Raw genomic sequence first — 22296 nt, forward strand, 5'->3', positions numbered from 1 at the left:
CCTGTGGAGGGAAAGAAACATACCAGAGACAAAGCCAGGGCTCTGTCCAGTAATGAGTTGGGACCAAATCCCTAGGTCTGCAAAGAAAAACTATGCTGCTGAGCCATTCTGAGAAGGATTGCTGGTGTGCACAACCAGAATCCAAGATCATGCGTACATGCGTTGCTGTGAGGTGCTTAGCGTCAAGTCAGACCAAAAGTGGAGACAACGGTCTACTGCTTAGCCCGACCCAAGCTGATCAGCTGAGCCACTCTCCAAGAACTGCTGCTGTGAGGTGCTTAGAGCTGCTACGTCAGATCAAGAATGGAGACGACACTCTATGGCCCAGCCCGATCCAAGCTGATCTATTTAGTGACTCTCTCAGAGAAGATGTGCAGACACACGAGAGAAACCCCATCAGGGTACCTGTCAAAGTTGTGAGCTCCTTGAATACAGAAGGTACAAGGTGGTGCTGCAAGTGACACCATTTTGAGATCCTACATCAGCGCACATGAAAGGCCCTCTGGGATAATGCAAGTGGCAACACATATGGTGATCAGTCATTACAGAGAACTCCCCGGCGACCAACCTGATCTTTAAGAGCTGGCATCCCCAATATTACAACCACTGCATGCCCAAAATCCATCATCGAGGTAAGTGTGATCTTCAAGGACCTATCCTCTTGACACTGAATTGCTTCGCTGTCTGCCTCGAGTCAGAACGCTTGTACTGACTCAACATCCCTGGACTGCATACACTACTGAATAACATGTAGCACTAAGCTGGAACTCGAAAGGGATCTGCAGGCGGTTACGGAAGAGAGAGACAATTTGAAAGAGAGCATCTCAGACTAGAGGAAAAGCAACTGAGGAAGCTGGGTAAGCCAAGGAGCAAGAAATGATAAAGAGAAAGACAGAAGAAAAAAGGATTCTCAATGTCGTAGAACTCAAGAAAAGGAAAGTGAGTTAATGTGCCCTCGAGTGTCAGAAGCCTTAGGGGGTGACTTAAGAATTTCCCGGAATAAAATCTCTGCCACAAACCGGTGGGCCTTCCACTCTGCTGAATGTGTGGTTCCCCAACATTTTGTAGACAGTGGAGTATCCTTGCTTCTAGAAACCCTTCAGCCGAGGCCGATGGGTCACAGTGGCAATGGATCATCCTATTTAGAGAGGCCGACTGCTAATGAGTTTCCCAGCCCGGGTCCTCCATGCCAAACATCCCAGGGTCATCGATTGTTATGTGCGCACGTTTGGAGTTGGAGAAAAATAAATAAGAATAGATAATAGTGAGCCAAGAAAAAGAAATGGTACCAGCTCAGTATTCAGCGTGGCCTACAGTGCATGTACCTCACTGGCAGACAAATTCACCAGTCAAAGTCTAAGCCACTCGCTTGGTTTTCAATTACACTCGAGCTGATGCAATTTCCTGGCTGTATGGGTTTCAAGTTGAACGCGATCTTCCGCCCGAGTGGTGCGGATAAGGCAGATGCATTACTTAGAAGCAGACTACCTTTAGCGAGTAACGAACCTGTTACAGAACTGAAGTGACAGACACAAACATGTATTAATACTAGGGTCTGCATCCTTCTTTGATGCCTCCTTAATCAGATAGTAAACAATATGTGGATAACAAAGATCTTTCTGGTATTACAAGAAGCCCACCACTGGGGCAAGGATCCCACAAAAGGCCCGAGGATGGTCCTGAAGAACATAAGGGCTCTTGTCCTGTTCTAATGGTTTTTGTTTTCCACTGTGAAACGAGCAGCTGGGCTTCCCGCCCCAACCTTGGGCTGCGACAACGGGGTTTGGGAAAAAAAAAATATGGTACTAGGGTTAAAACCACGTGTAACCAGTTCTGTTTCCAAGAGTTGCTTGCACCACTTCTGTAGAATCAGTACTAGTAGCCATGGTTACAGAAAAATAAATAGTGGAAAACAAAAACCATTAGAACAGGGGCCGTGATATACCTCACTTGGTGGAAAGAGAACCCCGCCCACTCCTGGAAGCCAACATCCCATGACTGTTCTTTATGACTAAGAAATCCCTTTGTCTTCAGGGCTCAGTGAACCCCTGGTCTGCATTCAAGCCAGGCTGCTCTGGAGAGACCCCATACAGATGTTAGCCCACAGAACAGGTGTGCACTGAAGGACAGTTGCACCCCCACACATGCCTCCAGTTCTGCAAAAGGTCAAAAGCAGGACATGGTACCAGGGCTGAAGGACAAGAAGGAATGGAGAGAAGGAGGATAAAAAGATCCAAAAAGCACCGAAGAACATTGGTGCTAGGTCAGCTGAAAGGACTCTCTGAACGGACAAGAATCCGTTCCTTTTTATTCAACAGATAAAAGGGACTATCGAGGCCGCAGATACTTGAAGGGTAAGGCTATGCCACTATAATGCACACATGCGTCGGCGGTAGTGGCACATACATCTCAATTAAGTTTCTATAGAAACAGTTTCCAGACCCATCACTGGCTGCAAGGAAACACAGGCTGAGAATGGAAAAGAGCCAACCCCGCTTTCTGCGTGGCTGGGCCGAAGAACTCTCAGTAGAGCCAACTCGGAAAGTAGCCCATAACTCTCCACCCTTTTAAAAGGTGCTACCTGTATCTGAATGACCAGCCCAGCCATCTCCTCTCCAGTTTCTTACTGCGCTTCCATTGGTCTGCTCTTCCTCATTCTCCATTTATCCATCTTGCCTTCTATTTCTCATCCCTTAAATTCCATTCTCTAGCCCTTCATCCTGTCTCATCTATAGTTGTTACCCTCCACTCCTCTTCTCTCCAGTCTTATTCACCAGTCTGTTTTACCCAATAGTTCCCTATCCACCCATCCCAGCTCCACCCCGCCAAAGTATTCTCCAAGTCGGGATGTCACAGTGTGCCTAGTTCTTAGCATTTGCATACCCCTACCTCCAATCAGTGAGGCTTATTCAAATGTTCTCTTAAATCATGGATCCCACCCACCACCTAAAGCACCCTTTCAGAGCTGATCTGCTACTCAATTCCTGTATCCCTCCAGGAACACTCTAACCACCTCGGTTCTTGTAACATTCAGCTGCCCATCTGCCTGTGCGTCTCAGGTCCAGCAGCAAGTCTCCCGTTGCATCCCTCTCTACCTCACACTAACCTTCCAGCTGCACGTCTCGCCTGGTGTCAACTCAGCTATGCTTCCATTGGCTATCCTGCTGCCCCATCACTGTGCCTCCCCATCGACCCGCCTCTAATGCTGTTCCTGTATCGCCTCAGTTATCCTTCCGTCAGCTCGCTGGCCACTCAGTCCTAGTAGTACGTGCTGGAGATGTAGTAAGTGAACAATGTTGCATTCATATTCTATGTAGCACTGTAACGTAAAAGCACCTTTGTTAGAAGAGGAATGTATAGATCGTCCATTTACCAATAAGGCAGTAATGCAATCAAAAGGTAATAACGGGCACGCTAAATACGAAACATTTTTTAAGAATTTTTTTTTTCAACACAGCAACCACTTGCAATTGATTTGCAGCAGATGCGGGTACCACCAATAACAGCGCATTTAGTAAATTAAGAATGAAAGGCTGAATCGTCATTGGTGAAATTCGAAGCTATGACTTTTAAGTCACTCACAGATGCAACAATCAGTAATTAGGTCAATGAAAGACCGAGTCAGCAATGACTGAATGACTCAACAAGCATTAGCAATGCCAATAGGTCTGGCTTTACATGAATGGTGTATGGTAATGTGGAGTGTGTGAAGTAAATGTCTTGGGAAAATATATGTATTTGTATGGAACCAGAGAAATACAGAATAATATTGGTGTAAGTTACATGGTCAAATGACAGTTGCACTGTCAAACCTGACCTAAAACTCCATGTAGGTTAATGACTGCCCTCCTCCCATCTGTGCCATTTCCAGAAAGATAAATAAATTATCTAGTTATCCGAGACACGTTAATAGCATTCCAATGTCACCTGTGTTCCCCTGAAAATTAATGCTTAGACTGCTGGATAAATACAACAAAATGCAGTTGTGTGGAGGGTAAGCAGTATTTTGTGGACGTACAGGTTTGCCCAATCCAAACATGTACTGCTGGCTCCCAACATGTGGGAGGAGTCAAAGCCCCTCTCTAGTGATGCTCACATAATTGTCTGGTGGCGGCAGCAGCACTGTCAAGCCAGACCATAAAAATGACTGACTAAGCTTTGTTTTTAATTTTTGTTTTCTAAATGCTTTAAGTGGTGCTATTCCCTCACTGTCTCTGCCTACATGTTTTGCTTGTGTCAAAATCAGAAAAGACGTGGGCTATTTAGGGATGCATGCAAAGTCAGCAGAGATGGAAGCTGATGTGATCAGACTATTCCCCCACCATCAAATGAAGAGCAGGGTATCTCCCACTACAACAGAGAATACCAGCTCTGATCACAACGTAATTAAGAGAAAAGGACACCAATATGACAAACGCAAACTGAAAATGATTTTGCATTTCTATCAAAGGTAAATAAAATTAGAACATATGTATTAGTAGCAGTTTGTACTTTTGTCTTAGCATATGGTGTTACAGGAAAAATAAATTAAAAGCAAACTGAAGAAAAGTTACATTCAGTATAGGGTTAAATAATGATTGATTAATCGTTCTGTTTAACTTACATAATATGCATGTGTATGTACATTGGTATTACCTACATGGGTATATTAGTTGCTGCTTTGCTTCTGTACAGAGATGTGTCATCCCTTTGGCGACTGATAAATAACAGAAGTTAATGCAAAATTTGATCTGATAGAGACTTCTATAGCTGCAGATTTCTCACCTTTGAATTCTCCCCAGGTGTTAGACTGGATCTGGATGATTTTTAAAAAGCAGTCCCATTGCACACCGGTAGGTGGTGTCAATCAGTTCCGCATCCGTTTTCTGCATCGACCGTGCTGGAAATGACATTGCGGTTCCTATTTAGGCGCCACTCAGGTGCGCCAACGTCAATTCTTTTCTTTCCGCACCAGCCAACACTGATCGACGAGAACTACCACTAAGTCGCTTTTTGACTGGTCTTTTTTTGACTTTTTGTCAAAGTATTTTTTAAGATCACTCCTGGTGTGTCGAAGGATGTCATATACAAAGATGGGCTTCACGCCCTGCGGTTCCTGTCATCAGGCGATGTCCATGATGGATCTGCACCTTGAGTGCTTGTAGTGTCTGGAGCCCAACCATGACCCTAAGTCGTGCTCCGAGTGCCGGGCCATGCACCTGAAGATTTTGAGGGGGCGGTGCCTAAAGCTGGTGGCGGCCCAGAATGTGATTCCGCAAAGGTCATGGTCTTGGTCGAGAGAAAGGTCCTGGGACCGGTCGCAGAGTCTGAAGTCATTGTTGTTCCACTCAAAGTACTCAGGGCCATCGGGTAAGTCGAGGCACGCAAAAAAAAATTAAGAAGTCGAACCGCTCCTCAACTTCTCCTTGTTCTTGTTCTTTTGAACCTGTGCCTGGGCCAACTCTGCGCCTCCCTGAGTTTCTGGGAGCCGGAGTGGCCCCTGCCCACCTAGAAGAGTTTTATGAGGCTATGCGCCTCATTTTTGGCCAATCAGACTCTGCCCCATGGAGTCAGACTGCCCCACCTGGTTCCGAACCGATGGGCTCTCTGTTATCCAGTGCTGGATTCGGCCTGGCACCAGTCATACCACCTCGACCTTCCCCGGCGCCGGTCCTGATGCAGAGACTCCCAGAGCCCACCAGCGATGTCCTCTCCAAGCTTTTTCACCTCCCATAGCTATGGAGGAGGGAGCTTCTTATGTAATGGTGGCAAGGAGGGTGGCTGAGGTCCTGGACCTTCAGCTACCCTCAGTGGCCATCAGGACTAATCTCTCTTGACAGGGGTGCTGCAACCGGGAGATTCCACCTCAGAACCCATGCTCCTATTCAAGTGATGCCCTCACTGATATCCTGCTGGGTACTTGGTCCAAACCCAGCACAGGGGTTCATGTAAATAGGATGACTGCCTGCTGCAACGCCCACATCTGGGAATCCAAGTTTCCTGACCCGACCCCAGAGAGCTTAAGGGTCCAAGCCTCTAGTTCCCAGGGCTCATTCACTACCACTCCCCCGGATAGGGAATCAAAGAGGTTGCATTCATTTGGGAAGAAGATGTTTTCTTCACCAGCCTTGTACTGCGATCCGTGAACACTGCATGCCTTTTGGGCTATTATTCCTTCATACTGTGGGATACGGTTGCGCAAGTGTTGCCATCAGGCTGTTGCTGATGGGAGAGACGCAGCAAAGTTCACAATTCGTTGTGGACTGGACACAACCGACTTGCTAGGTAGAGAGGTTTCTACGACAGTGGAACTGAGGCACCACGCTTAGCTGAGGATGTCCAATTTTCTTTAATGAACATGGCCTTCAATGGCATCCATCTCTTGGGTGACAAGGCAGATTTGGAACTTGAGCACTCCAAGTATTCTCGTGCTGAAGCCAGGTCCTTGGGCTAAGCGGCAGCCCCTCGTCCCTCTAGTCTGCTTTTCGCTGCTATGGAATGGGCTACCAACGCGCCACCTCCTGTCCAGCCACTGTGCCGTGCAGGCTGCCCAGCCTCTGCATAGTCAAGGGCGTGGGACACAACAAGCTCACTGGTCAGGGGGCCAGCAGTCTGTTCGGTTCCCCCACCCAAGTAGCAGCCTCTAAACCCTCCTAGTCTGCCTCTTTCCCACCAAGGACACCCAGTTAGTGCCAGGCTGTGCTGTCACCAGCCCCACTGGCAGTCCATATCTTCAGACAGGTGGGTTTTGCAGATTGCACTAAGGGGCTGCTCCTCTACTTCGAGACTACCCCTCCATCCATGTCACCATCTTACAACTGGATGACTAAGGATCATATGTTCCTTCTCCGTGAGGAAGTTATGGCTCTCTTGGCCAAGGGAGCCATAGAGAGGATTCCGGTGCCAGAAGTAGGTTGTGGTTGTTATTCCAGCTACTTTCTGGTCCCAAAAAAGGACAATGTCCTTCACCCTATTGTACACCTATGAGCCCTCAATGTCTTCCTCAAGAAGTAGAAGTTCAAAATGCTCACATTAACGTTGGACCTGAAGGACACTTATATTTACATTCTGCGTTACTTGCGGTTCATGGTAAGTCACAAGCACTTTCAGTTTACCTCCCTCACCTTCAGCCTTACCAGCACCCCTCAGGTGTTCATCAAGGTGATGGCCATGATTGCAGCTCATCTGCAGAGATCAGAGTTGTTGAAGGCGAGCTTGCCCCAATTATTTGTCTCTCACCTCCGGACTACGGTGAGCCACGTGCATTTGCTGGGGTTCACTATAAACGTGCAAAAGTCACACCTGACTCCCGCTTTGATGTTCCCTTTAATCTGAAATGTTCTGTACATGGTGCAGTTTTGGGCTTATCCTCCCGAACGGCAAGTCCAGGATATTCAGGCTATGATATTGATGTTTCAGCATCTAGTCTGGATTTCAGTGAGACTGCCTGAGGCTGCTAGGCCTCATTGCCTCCTGCTGGTGGCACATGCCAGATGGTATATATATATATATATACACACACACACACATATATATATATATACACATATATACACACACACACACACACACACACACACACACATATACAGGCTTGGCAGTGGGACCTGAAGTTCCTGTGGGCACAGCATGAGGGGAATCTCTCTGACATGGCCAAGATCTCGCAGGATACTGTGAAAGACTTGCAGTGGTGGTTAACGAACCGCGATTCAGCCACAGGCACATCCTTCTACCTTTCCCCACTCAGTTCGGACATAGTGACAGATGCGTCACACCCGGGATGGGGCGGCCATCTAGGAAAGGTGGAGATCAGAAGATCAGAGGAATCCGGTCTTCTGCGGAAGCAGGACTCCACATCAACTTGCTGGAGCTTTGTGCGATCTGACTGGCATTAAAAGCCATTCTTCCCTCTGTCAAGGGAAAGATGGTACAGGCTTTCACGGACACCACCACAACCAAGATGTAACAAGCAGGACGGGCTCCCTTTGTCAAAAGGGTCTTTGCCTTTGGACGTGGCTGGAACAGCAGGGCATATCCATGGTGGTTCAACATCTGGCAGGCTCTCGGACTGCCAGAGAGAACGCAGTCAGCCGAAAATGCCAAGCGGGTCAAGAATGGCACCTCCATTTGTTGGTGGCGCAAGGACTCGTTCAGCAGTGGGGAAAACCCTTGGTTAGGTCTGTTCGCCTCCGCCAAGAATGATCAATGTCAGCAGTTTTGCGTGCTGGAGATTCCAGGGCAGCATTCGCGCAGAGACGCTTTTCATCTTGAGTGGAAGTCAGGCCTCTTGTACGCCTTTCTGCCCGTACCACTTCTGCCCAGAGTTCTCAAGAAGATCAAGAATGACCAGGTCTAAATAATTCTTGTGGCTCTGGACTGGGCAGAGAGAGTCCGGTATCCCAAGCTACTGAGAATATCCATTGGTCCTCCAATCAGACAGCTCCTTCGGGAAGATCTTCTATCACAGCAGTATGGGAGGGTTCTTCACCCAAACCTGTCCACTCACTGCCTTCTTGCGTGGAGATTGAGCGATGACAGTTGACAGCTTTTGACCTTCCTCCCAAAGTCTGTAACGTCATCATGGCAGCCAGGTGTCCCTCCACCAAGACGGTATACATGTGTAGTTGAAAGACATTTGTGGTACAGTGCAGAGACAAGTCTGTTGACCCCCTTTCTGTCCATTGTTCTGAGGCTCTACTGTCCATTCTTTCCCTTGCTCATCAGGGCTCTGCAATGGGCACTCTTAAGGGCTACTTAGCATAAATGGCAGATGTCTTGCTGTTGCCTAATCAACCTTCTTTGTTCAATTCCTGTATTGTACATAGGTTCCTGAAGGGTCTTGCCCATCTCTACCCTCCCTCTCCATTCATTATGTCCCAGTAGGATCTTAATTTGGTTTCGATGTCTGTGCGCTCCATTCGAGCCTCTTCACAACTGCACCCTCCCCTGAGGTTTCTCACATTTAAAACAGGCTTCCTGGTGGCAGTTACATCTGCCTGTAGAGTGAGTGAGCTGCAGGCTTTATCATCTAAGCTGCCCTACCTTTCTATTTATCCTGACTTTCTACTGAATGTAGTCACACCTTTTCATGTAAACCAATCTATCAACTTGACTACTTTTTACGCACCCCCACATCCTTATAATGAAGAGAAGAGACCACCGCCTGGACCCAAAAAGAGCACTGGAGTTCTACCTTCATTGTACGAAAGAGTTCAGAGTGGATGACCAACTCTTTGTAGGGTTTGTGGGTATAAAGAAAGGTCGGGCACTGCAGAAGTGGCTCACCTCCAGACGGGTTATACTCTGCATCAAATCTGCTACACACTGTCCAAAAGGCAAACCCCCAAGGGTTTGTGTGCTCATTCTACCAGAGGTAAAGCTGCAACCACTGTGTTAGCACATGGAGTTCCTGTCCTGGACATCTGTCAGTCAGCAACTTGGGTATCTCTGCACACATATGCCAAACACTACTGCCTGGACAGTCAGGTCTGTAGGGAAGGGCACTTTGCCCGTTCGGCCCTGCAGGACTTTCTTATCTGAAATTAGTTTGCAGACCCACCTCTGGGGTTTTGCATTGCTTGTGTATCTATTCAAAGGTAAGGAATCTGCTGGTAGAAGTCTCTATCAGATGGACAAGTTACTTACCTTTGGTAACGCCTTATCTGGTAGAGACTATATCGACCTGCATCCTTACCTACCCTCCCATATTCCCCACTCTGCAAACAGATGTCTACTGGCACAGACTTCTCATTAAGGGCCCTAGTTTTGACACATCAGTGGTCAGTTTTCTTCATGACTCCGTGCTTCCAGCGTGGAAAGTTGTGAAAAGAAACTGACGTCGGAGCTCCTGGGTGGCCCCTATATAGGAACTGTGATGTAATTTCCGGCACGGACGATGCTGACGACAGACGTGGAGCCAATCGATGCACCTAACAGCGCTTAAGGGTACTGCTCACGAACATCTTCCGGATCCAGTCTCATGCCTGGGGAGAATTCAAAGATAAGTAATCTTCAGCTAGATATAGGTCCTGATTACAACCTTGACGGATGGGATACTCCATCACAAAAGTGACGGATATCCTGCCCGTTGTATTACAAGTTCCATTACATCCTATGAAACTTGTAAAATGGCGGGCAGGATATACATCTCATTTGTGCTCGTAGTCTCTACCAAAGAAGGCGTTACCAAAGGTAAGTAACTTGCCCCTTAATGAAAAACAAAGGTTTCAGTGGAAGTTAAAGTGACAAAGAGCGTCAGCTACAATGACAAGCCTCTCAATTATGGAAACATCAGCAAAGGGGATTTGGGGGAAATAAACCAATAAAGCACTATACAAGTACTTTTATTGCTGCATAATGCAGGAAGCCATTTTGTGGAGTACTGGCGGTAATCCACAGTTAGTTGAGGGCTTTTCCAAAAACACATTAATAGGGAGACATATTTTCAGTGTTACAATTGCAGCAATTGTAACTTTAACTCCCTTTAAAAAAACTTTGCATTAGGGTACGTAGCCACTAAGTAGAGTTATAAAGTGCACAGTACGGAGTTATGTAGTCTGAATAGTCTTTGTATGTTTGCTACCAGAGGACATTTGCAAATACATGAATATGGCTTCCTTTCCAGTTGGCTGACTTGGTACAGGTGAAGCCGACTTCTTTAAATATTGTGTGACTACTGCACAAATGTACGCATTGCTTTTGTACATCAGCATGTATTAGTTTAAATTTATATATATAAATATATATATAGCCTTAGGGCCACATGAACCTGGTAGTTCAAATGTACATTTGTTAGAAAGAACCTAGTTAGTTCAAACTTCAACTCATCAGAGTGACGTACAATTAGGTTCAATTTCAAGTTTTTCAGGCAGTAAAATAAGTGGATGCTGTACTTCTTTATGTAGCGCTCATTTCATTATGATCTGATAATAACTAAATTTGCTGAATCTGCATATCGTTGTTGCACACAGTTTACGTTTATTTATTAATTTGCGCACACACCCTAAAGATACAAATTGAAGAAAAGTGTAGTATTTTTCTCAAATGGTTAAGGCAGTTTTTGCTATAAGTAAATGTACACTTTGGCGAAATACATAACGTGCATGGAAAGTTTGGTGAAATTTGACACAAACAGTTTGAGAAAATTGCACTTGAACACGCTCCGTGAAGAACTCCACGATAGTGTTCAAAAAATGAATTAAAAACGTGAAGTTTAAAATGTTATAGCCAAAAACATATGTGTGCCCATTTTATATAAATGTGGAGATGTGTGAGAGAGAGAGAGAGAGAGAGAGAGAGAGAGAGAAAAAAACACGTGATGGGCAACTGTGCATTACAATCCTATATGTGGGTTTCTGAAGGATGATACTTAAACATGATGAAGAGTGTTCCGTAAACGTCACAAGATCTAACCGGGAAGGTGCGATATGTCTTTTTGACAGTATGCTTTTAAAATAGGAAAATGTGTACTGAAAACCGTAATAATTAATACTGCTGCATGTAAATTATAGCCTTTTTATTTGTCAAGTGCAGAAGTAATGGGAAGGATGTAATTTCCGAAAATTCTGGAAAATAAATAATTTTATAGTTACGACATTATTCCTATGAAATATGGACTTTCAAACACCTATTGAATAGGCATTATAAAATTACAGAAGAAAATGATATTGTTTATCACACTTACATTCTTATTCTACAGATATCATCTGCTCGCCACCCAATGCACTAGTCATACATTAAAGATTTGCCTTGTACCTAGTATACCAATCCTAAAATACTCATACTTCCGATAATAGCTTGACATGACACACATAATATGCATTAGGGCTTGGCCTGCAACCATTGCAGCTTCGCCTGCATCCATGGTCTTTACTCCTTCTCCGTCGACTGGGCGCACCCCGCAGCCATGACCACCAGTTCATACAGTGCTTGACCTGCACTCATGCCCCTGCTCATCCTACACACTGGACTCAGGGCATGGCAAGTGCCCTCTGCCCATCACCCCCTCCAAGGGGCTCTGAGAGCATAAATTAAACTGAGGTGGTAACTTGTTTGCAGAGGAAGCAAAGAATCCAACAAAATCAAATTTAATCCAGTCTAATGGAGAGAAAACATGCTACAATGTAGGTTGGTGATCTCAATTTCAAATTTCAAATTGGCGCACTCATTGGTTTCCACCACTTGCACCAGCTTGAGCACTTTACTCCACCACAGTGTTTCAGGACCCTTAATTCATGGTAAGTGCCAGTTTGCTATATTTAGGGCTGCTTGCATTCCAGGACATTGCAGGACAGGCAGATGCTACAACTTGCTCGGTCCTAGGGCTCAAGGGATCGTACTCTGTGTCATGTGCTTTAACTTCTAGGTGGCACTTAGTGGTCTGTGTACGATTGGCAATGCGGGCCCTCAGGCACTGGACGATGAGCCGCTGGCTGAGGGCCAGCTATAAGCCATTACTGTTTGGGCAGTATTCCAATTTTTTTCTTCTCCCGCTCCTTCTCTAAGCCTACGGGGTCAGGCTCTAAGCAGCCTCACCGGAGGCCAGCAGCTGGTCGTCCCAGTTTCTCTTCCTCCATGTTCATGTTGGGAGCTTTTGCACGCGCCTTAAGTGCCGCCAGTTTGTTTTCCTTCGACTTCCCGGGCCTTTGGCAGACAGGTCCAGCAGAGCCCCCAGATACAGGGAGCAAGAAAGAGGTAGGCCGGAAGTGACGTTATGTGGAGGGAATGGGTAGCAGCACTGACTGATGGCGAGTTAACTTAGAGGTATATGTTCAATGAATGCATTTTGCTTGTCACCCAGCTACATCATCTAAGGCTGCAGGGCTTTTTAAGTGTAATGCTGCAGAGGTTCTTTCCTTTGTAAAACACTTCTCCACAGTATCTTGTGATGTATATTTAATGCTCAGATGTTCTGGGTTTCCGTGATCATGGACCTAGGCACAGTACAGTAAGTGGACAAAGCTGGCATAAGCAGCACTATTAATCTTAACCACAAGCTTAAAATATATGGGTTCATGGACTGCAGCGAAGGATATACATTCCTTAGGGCTCAGTAGAGTCAGTCCACTAAGTGCTCATGTCAGTGTGGCCAGTCAAACTAACATGCGCACTTAGGTTTCTCCAACCTGGCTGTGTTGCACAGCTGGGTTGAAGATCAGCACAGACCCCAGTGCACTGTCTGAGCAGCAGACCAAGCCACTCACACCAATCCTGTCACTGCTCTCATGCTAGATATAGCATGAGAACACCGCCAGGATTGCTGGGGAGCCTGTGCTGGTGTCCCAGGGAATGCAGGGACACAACGTCGAGGGAAGAGGATTGAGGCGGGTGGCAGCAGCAGAAGAAACAGGTACTTTTAAAAATTATTTTATTTACACCCCACCTTCCCATAGCCGAACCTCCCCTACAGCCACACACCCCACTGCCCCAACACCCTCCCCCACCAACAAAACCCCACCCCACTCCTTGCCTTGAGATTGGGCGCGGCCGATCCCGAGGCAGTTATGGGGCAATTTGCCCATTAGCCTAAACACTTTTTTTGGCTGAAGGAAAGGAATTTAATCTCATGTAAAGGCTCTGCACTTTGTATCTGAGAGATTTTAAAATGTACCCTTCTTGGATTGCTTATTTCAAATGAATCATAGATTTTATTGGTGTGCACATATCTCCATGTATTGGTAACAGGCTGCACTGTTAAGTTCCTAACAGGAGACCTCCTGAATAACAGGTTACCCTATTGCTTTGCACCAGACATATGTACTTATTATCCTATTTACAACACATTAGTCGACACTGCCTACTTAGAACTGAAAAGGTGCGCACTTATATTTCCGTTGTGTGCCCATCCCTCTTGGTCTTGGATGACTTCGGACAGGAGGTATCTGTTCTTTTCTTCTTTATTATGCAGAGTATACATCGCACTGCTGTGTACTTATTTGTTTTAAGTTGAATGCCTCAGCTAACAGCCAGAGCTGCAGAAAGTAAACAGCATACATCACAGCATAGTTTCCATTCTGTTCTTGGCATTGCTTTGCCACCTCTGAGGGAAGTGGTAGCAGCTGTGGCTTCTGGCGACTCCCCAAATTAAATCCATGAACGCAAGTCCTAGAGAGAGTCTCAAGCAGAGAAACTAGGTTGTAAAATAATTGGACACTGGCCTTTCTCACCAGTAGCGAACAGAGCTACTGAGGGCACACACCACTGCATGAATACACTATACTCCACCTCCAGAAGTAGATGCCACTTGCAGTCAGCAAGATAATGCCTGTTGAGTAGGTCTTCCCTGATGCTCAGAAAACTCACTGGGTGGCTAAACATCAGGGAGGTCGCATGTTGGCTTAGCCACTGCCACAACAGTACACGGCTAGAGAGGGGGTGCGGGGTCCCATTCAACCCTGCTTGGTGTAGTACCACACAGCAGTTGTGTTGTCTGTCAGGAGCTGGTTTGACCTGCCCCTGATGGAATACAGAAAGGCCTTGTGAGACAAATCAAAAGGCACGCAACCCCAGAAAGCTAAAACTGTTATGCTGTTCAACGGAGACCAGGGGCCTCTGATCTTTACTGTGTCCAGGTTACACCTGGCCCCCAACTTGAAGATGTGTCTATCCTCAGACCGTGAGCTTTGGATGGACCATGCAGAATGGTCTGTTGTATGTCACACTGGCGTCTGCTATCGACAACTGAAAGCTCTAGGCTGCCTCATCCAATTTGTGGATGTTCTATTGCAGAGCCCATATGTGCCAATGAGCATCGGGCGCCAGCTTTATGCATGAGGCCGGGAGGCCAAGAGCCATCTGAGCTGGAACCAAGATGAGCCCAAAACATCTGCAACACAAAAAGGATGATGAACAGAGCGCTGAAACTTTTCAAACACCCCCAGTCACAGATCTGAGTTTAATCCATTGTTCTTTCTCTCACCGTGACACCCCAGTTTGGACACAGCTATATGCATATCAGTCTTGACCTTGCTCCCCACTGGAAAAGTCCAGTCCAGACTGCCAGGACAGGTCCTCTGTAGACCGGAAACTGGAACTGGTTTCGGGTTTCAATCAATACATTTATAAAGCGCACTACATACCTGTGAGGGTCTCAAGGCGCTGGGGAAAAAAAGGGGAACGGGTGCTGCTACTGCTCGAAGAGCCAGGTCTTGAGGTGTCTTCTGAAGGTGAGCAGGTCCTGGATTTGTCTTAGGTCAGACGGGAGGGTATTCCAGGTCTTGGCGGCGAGGTAGGAAAAAGATTTGCTGCCAGAGGATTTGCGTCAGATGCGGGGGATGGAGGCGAGGGCGAGGTTGGAAGAGCAGAGTTGTCGGGTGGGGGTGTAGAAGCTGAGTCTGTTGTTAAAGTAGGCTGGTCCGGTGTTGTGGAGTGCTTTGTGTGCGTGAGTGAGGAGTTTGAAGGTGATCCTCTTGTCGATGGGGAGCCAGTGCAGGTCTCTCAGATGGGGGGGTGATGTGGCTGCGGCGGGGAATGTTGAGGAAGAGTGTGGCAGAGGCATTTTGGATGCGTTGGAGGCGTTGCAGGTGTTTGGACAGGATGCCTGCGTAGAGTATGTTGCCGTAGTCAAGCCTGCTGCTGACGAGGGCCTGAGTTACTGTTTTTCTTGTTCCGGTTGGGATCCATTTGTAGATTCTGCGAAGCATGCGGGGGGTGTTGTAGCAGGAGGAGGAGATGGCGTTGACCTGCTTGGACATGGAGAGGGATGAGTCGAGAATGAAGCCAAGGTTGCGTGCGTGGTCAGTTGGTGTTGGAGGGGTACCCAGCGAGGCTGGCCACCACGAGTCGTCCCAGGCGGAGGGGGTGGAACCAAGGATGAGGACCTCCGTTTTGTCAGAGTTCAGTTTCAGCCGGCTGCCTCTCATCCAGTCGACAACGGCCTTCATGCCCTCGTGGAGGTTGGTTTTGGCGGTGTGTGGGTCCTTGGTGAGGGAGCCCTCATCAGCCAGGCTAGGTTGAATCCAGTGGCACAGTGAGCAAGGGACCCACACCTGGGCATACCCTGGCCACTTAGGGCGACTTTAGCAACACAAAAAGATGAAGGGAGTGCTGAAACTTTTCAGACACTCACCTCCAGTCACAGATATGGATTTAATCCATCATTCTTTTGCTCACCATACCACCCGAGTTTGGACGCAGCCATTTGCAAATCAGTCTTGACCCTGCTCCCCATGGGAACAATCCACGTTTTCATTTCCACAGGCCTCAGAATTTTCGTGTCCTGCAAAGGAGGAAAGAAACCAGGCGTAGGTTCAAACCTTCAGTTACTTAGTCCAACACTGAGGTCCAAGAAGAAAGGAGGCGCTAAACCCTGACCAATATTTATTGTAAATAATCTGTTTTATTATACTACTAATTTACACTTGGTTGAGTTTGAACAGGGGTCAGCGCTTTCCTCTGCACAGTGCTCTGAAATCCAGCAGGTCTCTCATCTTGAAATATATTTAACTTGCAGCGTTATCCTGAGCCTGTAGCTCCCTGTTCTACTCCGGCTGTGCTACAGTGGTGCGCAGTGGGCTGGGCACTCCTACAACCCGATGCTACCTGCCCCCACCCATTCTCAGGAGAGATGCCTCAAAGTCTTTGACACCAATTAACATAAGCGACTGCGGAAACAGTAGAGCCTCGCAAAGTAACAGAAGTCAAGGTGTCTAAAGGCGGAGCTGGGCTTGTTAAATTGGGGTAATGGAACTTGATTATATTAAAATTTATAAGATGACTGACATAGTGCTATACGAATTAACATATACGTGCAGATATGACATTAATAATTCTGCCATCAGTTAGTAGAACAGCCCCTGGGGCAAGCTTTGTTTGCACCTTTCGAAACCTTCTGTTACGTATATTATCTCAGTCCGTTCAGTCTGCACTAAAACCATGAATTACAATCTCTTAAATTCTTATTGTTCAGTTGCGATGCCACCTCAGCAATTTTTGGCTGAGTCTTGGGCAGAATATGGTAAACAAGTGCTGAAGAGATGTAAATTCAATCGTGCACAAGTCTGGAGCAGGACAGGATGAGCAGATCCCAGCAACAGGCAGCACTGCCTCATATGCAAAGAACGTGATGCGACACACAGCCTAACCTACTTTCTACCATGCACCACCCCATCACTACTTCCGGGAATGCGGTACAGTCTGAAACCTACCCGACGGCGGGACAGCTAGTGAATGGTGCCCATTCTATGATCAGGCCTAAACGATGTCACTAACTAGACTATACCATTAAAGAATTAACATGTTTTATTCACACCTCCCAACTATAAGATGCTAAGGCATACCTCTTCTTGTGATTGCATCGGTTTAGAGTTTAATGGGGAATGCGGCTAATGTGACCCCACAGTTCATTGAGAATCAAAACATCCTCTGGATCATTCCAGGAGCCGCTTAAACAGACAGAACGTGGAAAATGGTGATTCTATTAATAGCTGCCATGCGCTCATTCCTCTGAAGAGTGGTTTAAGAAAACCTGTCCACCACTGGCTTGGCAAAACCGTTAGCCAAGGACAAAATGTCAATGTTGCCTTGGCAACTCATATAACAAATGTGCTCCGCCAATCCACAGGGAGAAAGGGGCGGAGAACGAATGGTGAGAGCAGGGCGATCATAGTGTGAAAAGTAGTGACTTCATATAAAACTGCGTTGCGGTGGTCCATCCCTTTAGAACCATCTTGAAGAGTGGATTGAATGTATAAACGTTTTAGACAAGTAATTACACAAGGCACACAATTCCACAATGGAGCATGCCAAAACAAACAAAATAATTCCACTCCGCACCACATACATCCCCAATTCTCAAAACCAAAACACATAAATAAAAGAAAATGTCACTTCACTGTCTCAGGAAAGCTTGTTCTCAGCGCCAAGTCACCCAAGGGCAATAGAGCGCTTTATACATTTCTTTAACATAACATTTCCAACACCAATAGCTCTAACTCTCGCAATAGCGAGACCTATTGCATTGTAAATGCTTGTTTAAACTTTTCAGTCAGTGGGTTCATACATTCCATTCATAATCTTTTTGTTCAATTGCTTCCTCATGGATTGAGTTTGAATCTATTTATGACTCCTACATGCGATATGGTTTCTGATGTTTGTTTTTAAATTACTAATACAGAAACAAGCTGACATTTAAAAAATCAGCTCTCTGTAACAGAACAAACTCATCATGTTGCTTACAAATAACACCAAATAGATGTAGAAAACACCTTATGCCACACACACCATATGCCACTCATCACTATAAGACAAGATAACTAATTGTCACTAGGTTTGGTGACCAAGAACACACTACCATGTGAGTGTTCACATACCACAAAGGAAGCAAATACAGGAGAAGTCTGAAGGAACACGGTAAGAGTGAACATTATCAAAAACCCTCACTCAAGTCACTGTTGGTGTAATCCGAAAGGTTGTCAGACCTGGTTAGGAGCTTGTGGACCCAAACAACACAAAATGCCAAGTTAGAGGTTGTATGAATGATAGCATCTGGTGCTGCTTTGGTGAGCTTATAGTGCAAAGATGAACCGGGCCTGACCCATCGAGGGCGAGGGGGGAGGGGGGCTGAGGGGCGGATACTAAGTCGAGTATAACTCATGGAGTGGGTAAAATGCTTAGAAAGAATGAAGGGCCATATGTACGAACACATTTTCCCATAGACACAGAATGGGAAAAACTGCTTGCTACATCTGGCCCGAAGAGTGGTATTCCCTAAATGAGGAAGAGGAGCATAGCCGAGAAAAGGGGATAGGACAAAGTTAATAAAAAAGCAAAGCAAGGCCAAAGGCAAGATGATCATGAAGGTAACTGAAAGAGGTAAAAGACCAAAAGGCATAAAAGGAAAGGCCCACAGACGAATAGAGAGAGATAGAGACAAAGCTACAAGAAGTGTAGGAAGAAAGATTAAACTCACTAAAAAAACAGGACTTAATCCAAGATTCCGCAGAAAAATGAGAAGTAATGCACAGACTACCCAAAACAGAGACCGAACCAAATCACGCAACAAAGCGGGCAGCAGGACAAAGTCCTCTAAATTGCTGGGAAAGACAAGTCTTTTAAAAACAACTGGAGATGCAAAGCGAACCCAATAAAAGTAAGGAGTGATGGAAGTCTACTTACTAAGACAAGGTAGAGGGCACAAGCAGCCAAAGAGGAGGGAAGAGGGGCAATATGCTCTCTGAAAGTGTAAGGAAGGAGGGCTTCAAAAGACCTTGAGTAGGGAGTGCGTAAAGCCCCACAAGAAGTGGTGTACAAAGCCTCCAGATAAGCCAGCGAGACGGCTACCATCTCCCTCCACTCCCTGAAGAGGAAGGAGGGAGCAAAGTCCCGGGAAAAAGTGACTCACCTCACACAAAAACAGGGTGGGGTAGCCAAAGTCTCCACACCGATGCCTAAGGCAAGAATCGTGCAAAGCTCCCAGAAGATTAAAGGAGACAAAAGATCACCAGAAAGTTCATCAAAGAAGCAAAACTCCCAGAAAGGCAGCGAGCAGGGGAGAAAAAAAAAAAAAGAGTTTGTTGGGAATAAGAGTCCTCGGACGTGGGCCATAAGTGTAAGAGGCCGAGGTACTGACCGAGTGACGCTGTTGCCAGGGTGACAAGTGGAGAACATACCCAAGACCAACAGACACGGCCGGGAAGCGCCGACACTCACCTCCTGAGAGCAGCTGAAGGGAGGCGACTCCAGGATCCAGAGCGCGGCAGCGCCCGGGCACAGGCTCCCCAGCAGGAGGGCAAACACCAGGGCCGCAGGGCAGGCCCTCGAGGAGGCCATCGGACGCGAAATCTACATGCGACTTCCCAGAGCCCTAACTCAAGCAGAAGTTCCAGTCCTAGCTTGCCGGATCCTGAAAGCGGTGGGAAGTGTGGAGAAACACCCAGGCAGTGCAGGAAGTAATAGAAAATAACATCTCACTGCACATAGATTCCACACACGGTTATACTAAATGGTCATTCCAAGATCAAGGTATAGAATTCAGAAACATAATTCCAGGTTCTGTAAGTAAGTACGCTTCCCGGAACCGAGCAGGCGCAGGGATACATCGCGCAGTGCAAGGGTCCGCCCAGAGCGCTCGGCGGCGGGGCAGCCCACGGCTCAGGTGTTTGTGGGTATTTCCCGGAGCGCTAAACGCACGCGGCTGCTTCCTGTATGCAAAACAGGAGGGCGAGGACCACCAATCACAGTCGTCCGCGGCTTTGGAACGTCAAACTCTGCACTTGTGTTTTTTTTCCCACGGAAGAGAAAGTCTCCAGGAAACGGAGGCGGACCTGTTCGAATTATAATAAGAGACGCTCGGCCGCTGATCTGGGGCGGTACTTTGTATTCAAAAACCGCCTCGACCCAATTGGAAGAGGCAGTGCCTGGACAGCGTCCTAAAGGTAGAACTACACACCATTCAAAATATTAGGAAGAGTGTTATCAGAGGGCGCGCATCGTTTGTCTTTGGAAGGACTGCGTACTGCGCGTTATTTCAAAAGTGTTTGTGTTTTGCTAACAGTAGGCCACTTTCGAGCATTTTACGTTTGTAAACTCCGTGAGGTTTAGCTCCCTAATTGCTGATGCATTTCCATACTCAGTGCTGAGCACATGTACTGATCTGGATTGTCACCACAGTTGTTCCCAAGCGGTAATGTGAGCGTCAGTGTAGAGGACCTTAGGCTCCGCCCACATCTTGGCATGCACGAGTATGTGTGGGCACACACTTGACATTGGAGTGGTATTAACCCCTTTGCTGCCAGGCCTTTTCCCCCTCCTGTGCCAGGCCTTTTTTTGGCTATTTGGGGCAGTTCGCGCTTAGGCTCTCATAACTTTTTGTTCACATAAGCTACCCACGCCAAATTTGCGTCCTTTTTTTCCAACATCCTAGGGATTCTAGAGGTACCCAGACTTTGTGGGTTCCCCTGAAGGAGGCCAAGAAATTAGCCAAAATACAGTGAAAATTTCGTTTTTTTCAAAAACATTGGAAAAAGTGGCTGCAGAAGAAGGCTTGTGGTTTTTCCCCTGAAAATGGCATCAACAAAGGGTTTGCGGTGCTAAACTCAGCAGCTTCCCAGCTTTCAGGAACAGGCAGACTTGAATCAGAAAACCCAATTTTTCAACACAATTTTGGCATTTTTCTGGGACATACCCCATTTTTGCAATTTTTTGTGCTTTCAGCCTCCTTCCAGTCAGTGACAGAAATGGGCATGAAACCAATGCTGGATCCCAGAAACCTAAACATTTCTGAAAATTAGACAAAATTCTGAATTCAGCAAGGGGTCATTTGTGTAGATCCTACAAGGGTTTCCTACAGAAAATAACAACTGAAAAAGAAACATATTGAAATTGAGGTGAAAAAAACATCAGTTTTTCTCTACGTTTTACTCTGTAACTTTTCCCTGCAATGTCAGGTTATCGAAAGCAATATACCGTTACGTCTGCTGGACTCCTCTGGTTGTGGGGATATATAGGGCTTGTAGGTTCATCAAGAACCCTAGGTACCCAGAGCCAATAAATGAGCTGCACCCTGCAGTGCGTTTTCATTCTATACCGGGTATACAGCAATTCATTTGCTGAAATATAAAGAGTAAAAAATAGCTATCAAGAAAACCTTTGTATTTCCAAAAAGGGCACAAGATAAGGTGTTGAGGAGCAGTGGTTATTTGCACATCTCTGAATTCCAGGGTGACCATACTAGCATGTGAATTACAGGGCATTTCTCAAATAGATGTCTTTTTTACACACTCCTATATTTGGAAGGAAAAAATATAGAGAAAGACAAGGGGCAATAACACTTGTTTTGCTAACCTATGTTCCCCCAAGTCTCCCAATAAAAATGATACCTCACTTGTGTGGGTAGGCTTAGCGCCCGCGAAAGGAAACGCCCCAAAACGCAACGTGGACACATCCTATTTTTTTGAAAGAAAACAGAGGTGTTTTTTGCAAAGTGCCTACCTGTAGATTTTGGCCTCTAGCTCAGCCGGCACCTAGGGAAACCTACCAGACCTGTGCATTTTTGAAAACTAGAGACCTAGGGGAATCTAAGATGGGGTGACTTGTGGGGCTCTGACCAGGTTCTGTTACCCAGAATCCTTTGCAAACCTCAAAATTTGGCTAAAAAAACACATGTTCCTCACATTTCTGTGGCAGAAAGTTCTGGAATCTGAGAGGAGCCACAAATTTCCTTCCACCCAGCGTTCCCCCAAGTCTCCCGATAAAAATGATACCTCACTTGTGTGGGTAGGCCTAGCGCCCGCGACAGGAAATGCCCCAAAGCGCAACGTGGACACATCCAAATTTTTGAAAGAAAACAGAGGTGTTTTTTGCAAAGTGCCTACCTGTAGA

At 46.5% G+C, this 22296-nt stretch overlaps 1 protein-coding gene across 1 annotated transcript in view; it reads right to left on the reverse strand.

Annotated features, from left to right (window-relative positions):
• The window catches only part of IL17RA (interleukin 17 receptor A), a 98162-nt gene extending 78022 nt beyond the window's left edge, over positions 1 to 20140 (reverse strand). Inside the window, exon 1 of the mRNA XM_069228073.1 lies at positions 19627 to 20140. Coding sequence (XP_069084174.1) covers positions 19627 to 19746 — 120 coding nt within the window. The 5' untranslated portion in view covers positions 19747 to 20140. The remainder of the gene's footprint in view (positions 1 to 19626) is intronic.
• Between the last annotated feature and the right edge of the window lie 2156 nt (positions 20141 to 22296).

This window comes from Pleurodeles waltl, chromosome 4_1, assembly GCF_031143425.1.
Source record: "Pleurodeles waltl isolate 20211129_DDA chromosome 4_1, aPleWal1.hap1.20221129, whole genome shotgun sequence".
NCBI classification, from domain to species: Eukaryota; Metazoa; Chordata; class Amphibia; order Caudata; family Salamandridae; genus Pleurodeles; species Pleurodeles waltl.